This window comes from Quercus lobata, chromosome 6 (genome assembly GCF_001633185.2).
Source record: "Quercus lobata isolate SW786 chromosome 6, ValleyOak3.0 Primary Assembly, whole genome shotgun sequence".
In the NCBI taxonomy this organism is placed as follows: Eukaryota; Viridiplantae; Streptophyta; class Magnoliopsida; order Fagales; family Fagaceae; genus Quercus; species Quercus lobata.
Window position 1 is genome coordinate 33,303,345 of NC_044909.1, and position 9,354 is coordinate 33,312,698.

The window sequence follows — 9,354 nt, forward strand, 5'->3', positions numbered from 1 at the left end:
TGTTGATGTAACACAAATTATATTTACTGTCACATTAAATTACTTTTACTTGGTTAATAAAATTAGCAGTTAGAATAACTTTTTTTTTTTTGTAATGACTTTTGGGCCATCAAATTTTGCCATTAGCCCATTTCATTGTAGTGATACCTTGCATGGGCCTAAAGGCTGGAATAGCCCTCCAATAAATGATAGACAAACAAAATAACAAATTATATATTTATAATAATTCATGAATTTGACACTTTTATTTGCAACCTATAAATATCGTGGTACTCACCCTGGTCCCTGTGGTTTATTAGATCTTAAACTACAGAGTTCATGGTGGCTAGACTTGTTGATTTGTTATAAACTTTCTTTTAGTGCCTTTGCAGAACTATATATTATCCAACGATTTGTTGTAAAAATAAACATTGATTTGGGGTTTTGGATTGGATCATTGGGTGTCAGTGCCTCATCTTATCATTTTCTTTGACATATTGAACCAAAGATGCATATCTAACATCGGTTTGAATAGGCTTATTTGTTGCATTTTTTATTTTTTAAATTGGGTTTGGATTTAGGTTAAATGTTTCAATGTATTGGATTCAACACAAATAAGAACAATTTTTATTTTGTGAATTTAAATAAAATATTATATGTTTAATTTTTTTTTAAATGAGACAAAATATAAATAATTTAAAGATATGGAGGATGTTGCTGAATTTAAATGTTAAATAAAATAGGATGAGAAGAAAAAATAGTAAAAATGAAATGTATAGTGATAAACACCAAATTATTTTAGTTATGCTCTGCAATAAAATAATAATTTTTTATATACTATTTTTATAATGCAATAGGATAACATTTTATATACGAAACTAAACCGTATCAACTCAAAGAATACAATAGTTCATCAACCTAAAGCAGAGATGCAAGAAAAAAAAAACCAAAAACTGAAAAAAAAAAAAAATATATATATATATATATATATATATAGAGAGAGAGAGAGAGAGAGAGAGAGAGAGAGAGAGAGAGAGAGAGAGAGAGAGAGAGAGAACCTTTTGTGTGTGAAAAAATAGAAAATTATGTATGGAATGAGAGAGAGAATGACAAATTTATAGTATGAGGATAAGAATAAGAAGAGAAAAAAAAAAATAAAGGAAGATAAAAGGATAGAAAAATAATGATATTAAGTTAGAGAGTAGTGGAGATATGAAAAGTTAAAATGGAATTGAAAATTTAATAATAAATAAGAATAGTTAATGTGGGGTCAGAGAATTTGTGACCCCGGTCCACTTTACATTAGGGCCCAAGGCCCAAGTCGAGGAAAGATATTGTCGAGGACATGCAACGAAAGTCCAAATGGCCTAGAGATAAAGCCGAGGACGATGCTGTCCTCAGCATCCCTGGAAGAAAAGGCAAGTACGGTATAGGAACAGTTCATGGAAAAGCTAAACACCTCTGCATTAATGGAGAAAGGACCCTTGAACAGTATGACAACAAAGGACAAGGGAAAGACTGCCATTACTGCAATTAAATACTCTACACCTGACAGAGCAATGCTTTTCAGCTTTTACAACCACCCCCAACCACTTTGGGTATGGGCTGATAGGACAAGTATCAACCCTAGAAAGCTGAACCTACACGTGGATGTTGGAGGGAGGGTAAAGGCTAGTATAAAAAGAGAAGTAAGCAATCCAGAAAAAGGGGGCTGGGGGAAAAAGGCCAAGAACCAGAGCCTCCTAGTCCGTGCCGAGGAGAAAGACTTCTTGGACAAGCGCGGTTCACCCTTGTGCGATTACCATGAACGCCATGACCAACCACTGTCCGGTGACCCAGGCTTAGCCTTTCAGCCAACTCTCTACAAATTTTATTGTTTGGGCCTTTAACGTGCGAACCCAATATCAATTTGGGATCGTTACAAATTGAGTCCTTACAGTTAAAAATAAGATAAATATGATATTTTGATTTTAATATAATAGAGTTTTTAATTCACTTTAAATGATAAAAAATCATATAAAAAATTGGGAAAAAATGATAATGACATGGCTACTGATATGACTTAACTAGAGCGTAACAATAATAAATGATACGATTCAGCTTTTAGATATATATAGATTATAAATTCATAATAATTCATGAATTCGACACTTTTATTTGCAACCTATAAATACCGTGGTACTCACCCTAGTCCCTGTGATTTATCAGATCTTAAACTACAGAGTTCATGGTAGCTAGAATTGTTGATTTGTTGTAAACTTTCTTTTATTGCCTTTGCAGAACTATATATTATCCAACAATTTGGTGTAACAATAAACACTGATTTGGGGTTTTGGATTGGATCATTGGGTGTCAGTGCCTCATCTTATCATTTTCTTTGACATATTGAACCAAAAATGCATATCTAACATTGGTTTGAATGAGCTTATTTGTTGCATTTTTTTATTTGCTAAGTTGGGTTTGGATTTAGGTCCAATGTTTCAATGTATTGGATTCAACACAAATGAGAACAATTTTTATTTATTGAATTGAAATAAAATATTATATGTTAAATTTTTTATTATTTTAATAATGAGACAAAATATAAATAATTTAATGATATGGAGGATTTTGTTGAATTTAAATGTTAAATAAAATAGAATGAGAAGAAAAAACAGTAAAAATGAAATGTATAGTGATAAACACCAAATTATTTTAGTTATGCTATGTAATAAAATAACATTATTTTATATATTATTTTTATAATGCAATAGGATAACATTTTATACACAAAACTAAATTGTATCAACTCAAAGAATACAATAGTTCATCAACCTAAAGTAGAGATGAAAGAAAAAAAAAACCAAAAACTGAATATATATATATATATATATAGAGAGAGAGAGAGAGAGAGAGAGAGAGAGAGAGAGAGAACCTTTTGTGTGTGAAAAAATAGAAAATTATGTATGGAATGAGAGAGAGAATGACAAATTTATAGTATGAGGATAATAATAAGAAGAGTAAAAAATAAAGGGATAGAAAAATAATGATATTAAGTTAGAGAGTAGTGGGGATATGAAAAGTTAAAATGGAATGGGAAAGGTTGAAGAAAGTTAAGGTAGAGAGTAGTAAGAATATGAAAAGTTAAAATGGAATTGAAAATTTAATAATAAATAAGAATAGTTAAAAATAAGATAAATATGATATTTTGATTGTAATATAATAGAGTTTTTAATTCACTTTAAATGATAAAAAATAATATAAAAAATTGGGGAAAAAATAATAATGACATGGCTACTGATGTGGCTTAACTAGAGTGTAACAACAACAAATATAACGCTTCAGCTTTTAGATATATATAGATTAGCCAACCTAAGTACACTGGACATGTACCGGCAATGATTAAGAACTTAGATTACAATGATCAACTAGAATAGGGAAGGACAAACAAGGACATGATGGCAAGACCAAGCTCCATTCAAGGAGTGTATGGAAGAAAAATGACTTTAAATCGAGGATAGACCATTCACAATCCTTGAATCATTTAGCATTCCATTCCCGTCATAAACACCAAAACAAACAATGGTGCACAAACCTTCAGAAATCTATATTTCTATTTCTACCAAACTTTCCTTGCCATAAAGCTAACAACTCAAAAATTTTATTCCTCATAACCCAATGGATACTAACCAAACAACATACCATAGACCACAACTCATATGTTATAGGACAATAAAGAAGAAGATGATCCACCAATTCCCCACACATTTTGCACATATAGCATCAATTTAAGACTACAATATGCCTATTTCAAAGATTATATGTAGTTAAAATCTTACCTAAAGCGGCAGTCCAAGAAAAGAAAGCTACTCTAGACTGAACATTCAATTGCCACACCATTTTCTTAAATCCAAAATTTTTGCAATTTCAACGTTGTGTACCACTACGTATTATATATAATATTTAAAAATCTTACCATTAAATTATATGTTATTTTTGTTATTAACATACCAGATTTCATATTAATTGAATGTTATTTACCATCTAATTCATTAATTCTTGGTTCTCAAAAAAAAAAAAAAAATCAGTAATTCTTGTTTTGTATTAATCGAATGTTATTTACTATCTAATTCATTAATTCTTATTTTGTGTATAATTTTAAAATAGAAAAAAACTACATATTTAAACCTATTTCTAGATTACATAGTTATTGATTCTAATCCTCTTGGCATTTTGCAAGCACAATGCGTTATTCATGAATGATATAAGGAGACAAGATAATCTAATATAATCTAACAATGGGCCTGCCCAAAAATTTATCCATTAGAAATATTATTGAATGATAGAATCACCATTCTCAATATATTTTCCGTCCACTGTTGGTCCAATATCCATATGCATGGCCATCCTAAAGCCTCTTCCACTAATTATTTGTGCTCAGATTTTGTCTTTAGAATATTAATTGGATTGTCTGGTCCCTGAATGGTTATCACATGCTCCTTCATGAACCTCCCTCAATATGTAACTCGCCTCGTTCGGAGCTAAACACCTTAGGAAAGGCTGGGAAAAACCTCTTTTGTATAACACTTCGTCCATAAGGATGTACCTGGCTGATTTAACCCTGAGCTTCCTGGCTTCGTCCTTCTCCTCTAGAAGCCTTCCGTCCTTCAAGTATGACACTATTGGGGTTATCCAATTTTCATCACCCTCTATCTACAACATTTCTGGGAGGTCTATACTTGGCATGTATTGTACTTCATCCAACTCGTCCATTGCTTCATTCACGGAGGCTTCCTTTGCTAGAGTATCTGCTTCCACATTCTCTTCCCTTGGGATTTGAATGAAATCTGCTTCTTTGAATTTCTTCACAAGGCGTATTACCTTCTTTAAATATCTCTTCATTCTGTCTTCCTTGGCTTCACATGTCCCATTTACTTGGCCTATGACCAACTGAGAGTCTCCCAAGACAAGTATTGGGTCTGCTTCTACAGATTTAGCCAACTCCAATCCCTTTAAAAGGGCTTCATATTCCACTTCATTATTAGTGGTTTGGTATTGCAAACGAACCTTGTGCTTTAATTTGTCTCCTTCTAGTAACTGCAAAACAACTCCTATACCTCCAGCATGCAGTGTAGACGATTCGTCTACATGGACGGCCCATTTTTTATTATCCTCTCTTCCGCCTAAGTCCTCATAACTTGGAGTAAACTCTGCAATGAAATCTGCCAGGGCTTGGGCCTTCACTTCTCGGTTGGTACCGAATGTCAAATTCACTAAGTTCGACTGCCCATTGAATTAGTCGTCCTATAGCTTCCAGCTTGTTCATTGCCTTCTTGAGCGGATGGTCCGTCATGACATTGATGACATGAGCTTGGAAGTAATGTCTTAACTTTCTAGAAGCTGTTATTAGTGCAAAAGCCAACTTCTCTATCAATGGGTACCTTCCTTCTGCTCCTTTGAGTGCTCGGCTAGTGTAATACACGGGTTTTTACACCTTTCCTTCCTCCCTGATTAGCGCTGAACTCACGGCATGTGGAGACACCGCTAAGTACAGATACAGTTCCTCTCCTTGCACGGACGGACTTAATAATGGAGCCGTAGTGAGATAATCCTTCAGATCTTGGAAGGCCTTTTGACATTCGTCCGTCCATTCGAATGCCTTCCTGAGGACTTTAAAGAAGGGTAAACATTTGTCTGTGGCTTTCGAAACAAACCTGTTCAAAGAAGCAACTCGCCTAGTGAGGGATTAGACTTCCTTGATATTCTTCGATGGTTCCATATTCAATATGGCTTGGATCTTGTTTGGATTCGCTTCAATTCCTCTTTGCGAAACCATGAACCCCAGAAACTTTCCCAACGATACTCCGAATGCACATTTACTTGGGTTCAGTTTCATCTTATATCACCTAAGTGTTTCAAAGGTTTCCTGTAGATCGTCCAAATGGCTTCCCTCATCTAGGCTCTTCACAAGCATGTCGTCGACATAGACCTCTACATTCCGCCCTATCTGTGGACGGAACATGTGATTAACCAACCTTTGATAAGTTGTCCCTGCGTTTTTTAGACCAAAGGGCATCACTTTATAGCAAAACAAACCTTGACTGGTAATAAAGGAGGTCTTTTCCTGGTCAACCTCGCCCATCTTTATCTGATTATATCCTGAGAAGGCATCCATGAAGCTCAACAATTGATGGCCAGCTGTAGAATCCACCAATTGATCAATGCGTGGAAAAGGATAACTATCCTTAGGGCAAGCCTTGTTCAAATCAGTGAAGTCTACGCACATTCTCCACCTGCCATTTGCTTTCTTCACCATCACCACATTGGCAAACCAATCCGGGTAATAGACTTCCTTAATAAATTGTGTTGTGGTTAGTTTCTGAACCTCTTCCTTGATTGCCTTATCTCGCTTAGGGGCAAACACCCTCTTCTTCTGACGAACAGGCTTAGAAAAGGGATACACATTCAATCGATGAGTGATTACACTTGGGTCGATTCCTGGCATGTCATCATGACTCCATGCAAAAACATGGATAATCTTTCTCAAGAACTGGATGATGTCTTTTCTTGCCTTTTCCTTCATACTTGTTCCAATTCTGGTGAATTTCTCGAGATCATTTTCTTGCAATAGAACATCTTCCAGCACTTCAGTGGATTTTGCAATAACCCTTCTTTCCTCAATACTCATTGTCTATACCTGCTCGTCCAAAGCTATCATGGCTAAATAACATTCTCTAGCTGCTAACTGATCTCTTTGTACTTGTCCTATCCCGTTCTCCGTAGGGAATTTGACCGATAGATGGTAGGTAGATGTTATCGCCTTCCAACTGTTCAAAGTTGGTCTTCCAATAATAGCATTGTACGAGGACGAACAATCCACCACGAGGAAATTGATTTCCTTAGTTATCTGCTTCGGGTATAATCCCACCACTACAGGTAATGTAATGGTGTCTACGGGTTGCACCTTCATTCCTCTAAACCCTATCAATGGTGAGCACACTGGACGAAGTTGATCCCGTCCAAGCCTCATCTGTTGGAAGGCAGGGTAGTACAATATATCTATTAAACTTCCATTATCTACTAACACTCTCCTGGTTGTATAATTTGCAATGAGAAGAGTAATGACAATTGCATCGTCATGCGGATGATGGATCCTTTCAGCCTCTTCATCGGTGAATGAAATAGCCGGCTCGTCCATTGATCTCGTCCTTGGTGATTGTCCAGAGAGTTGGATGTTTTGCACCACTTTGAGATATGTCTTCTTTGACTTGGAAGACTGCCCCGTCGAAGTCCCTCCTATGATAACCCTTATCTCTCCTAGTGGGGGTCGGGATGATTCTTCTATCTTTCCCTTCAACTTCTCATCTTTATGATCCTTTCCAACAAAGTGCCTCAACTTTCCTTGTCTAATGAAATTCTCGATTTGTTGCTTCAGGTTATAACATTCATTCGTGTCATGCCCATGGTCCCTATGGAAGTGACAATATTTATTCTTATTGCGCTTATTGGGATCTCCTTTCATCTTCTCGGGCCACTTTAAAGAAGGGTCATCTTTGATTTGCATGAGCACCTGATCGAGTGGAGCGTTTAGGGGTGTGTAGTTTTGACTTCTTCCTGAGGGACTCGTCTTCCTATTATCTCGTTCCTTCTTATCTTCCGTCCGTCCCTTCTTTGGACGAGGGCCTTGTTTCGAGTGGCGTGCATGGTGCGCTTCCATCCTTTCATCTCTTTTCCTCTTCTTGGCTATGATCGCATCTTCTGCATTCATAAAGTTCTGGGCCGAATGGACGAGCTCAGCCATGGATTGAGGCTCCTTCTCATATAGCTTGTGGATAAATAAGTCAGAATTAACCCTATTATGGAAGGCTGCCAAGAGTAGGTTGTCATCCACCTCGTCCACGGTTAAGGCTTCCCTATTAAAACGAGTGATGAAGGAGCGTAGGCTTTCATTCTCTCCTTGTTCTATAGTTAACAGACTAGACGAAGAGCGTTTGTGCCTTTGCCCTCCGATGAAATTATTGACAAACAACTTACTTAATTCTTCAAATGAACTCATTGTGTTCGGGAGTATTTTGCTGAACCACACTAGCGTCGGTCCTTTAAGAGTGGTAGGGAAGGCTCTACACATAATCTCGTCCGGGACTCCTTGAAGGTGCATGGTAGTCTTGAAAGTTGCTATGTGATCAAATGGGTCACGTGCTCCATCGTATGAATCCAATAAAGGCATCTTGAACTTTGGGGGTAAAGGGTGACTGTTGATGGAAGCCGTGAAAGGGGAATCTGTTCTGTGGACTAGATCCTCCACTGGATTTGCCCTTCTCATGTTCTCCCTCATCTCTGCCATAACCTTTCTCATCTGATCCATTTCCCTCTCTAGTTGTGGCACCTTTCTAGATGTGGTACCCCTTGATTGGCTTCCTAGTTCAGCATTTTCCCTATTTTCCTTATTTTGGGCTTGACCTTCAGCGTACCCCTTATAGCGTTGCTTCTTCAAATTAATCTCCCTGGTCAATTCTTGATTCTGTTGGGTTAACTCCGCCATAGCGGCTGCCATAGAGGATTGTGGCATCACTGGGGCTAATAGACGGTTGCGTTGGGGATTGCTTGAAGCATCCCTGCTCTCTTGATGACCTGGGTTGGTAGCCCTTGACCTGGTTCGAACCATTCAACCCTTTGTCGTAGAAAGACAAATTGCAAAGCAATCAGATTGTTTTTCCCACAGACATCCCTAACTGATATCGTACAAAATCAGTAGGTTGAATGCTCTGGTTTCGGTGGGCTACTAGTGACTGTGGAAGGCCTATAAAAGTGAAAACGCAATCAAAAGGGGACTGGAGTAGACCGGCCAAACACCCTCCGATGGCAAAGTTAGTTTCTCACAAGAATGGAGTTCCAACTTTTTGGGAGTAAAGTATCATAATGTTCTTCCCTTCGTTTGGTTCAGACCAGTCCTTTATATAGAGATCTTGGGGACGGTTATTTACCCAATAACTTCCCCAAGATTCATGGAAGCCAATGAGTTCGGACATAACTTCCTCAACGCTAGAGAAGTTGTAACCGCTAAGGGAAGTTAACTTATTCGAGGAATTCATGGCAATAATTATGGGTTTAGTAACCGTTCCAAGTGTTGAAAGTCTCCTAAGTGTTGTGCGTTCGTCTGTCCATTGTATGGACGATTTAGTCGTCCATGGACATCTGATCATTGTCCATGGATGACCTAGTTATCGTCCATGAGAGACTTATTTGTTCATGATAATATCCATGAACATCTTTTCTTCTCCTTGGGTGATTCCTGATCTTGCTTGCTCTGTTGGTCCTGGACGATCCTTATGGACGAATTGGAGATGAACTAATTTTTCACTATCCCATCAGTTTCTTTTCAAGTTTAGCTCAAAA

General features: G+C 37.1%; 1 protein-coding gene across 1 annotated transcript; it reads right to left on the reverse strand.

The window, feature by feature from the left end:
* Window positions 1–6,649: 6,649 nt before the first annotated feature.
* Window positions 6,650–8,500, reverse strand: LOC115950151. The gene is made up of 2 exons (XM_031067401.1): window positions 7,748–8,500; window positions 6,650–7,528 (listed from the first exon to the last, which is right to left on the reverse strand). Exons 1-2 carry the CDS (start codon window positions 8,498–8,500, stop codon window positions 6,650–6,652), a joined length of 1,632 nt encoding a protein of 543 aa, XP_030923261.1.
* Between the last annotated feature and the right edge of the window lie 854 nt (window positions 8,501–9,354).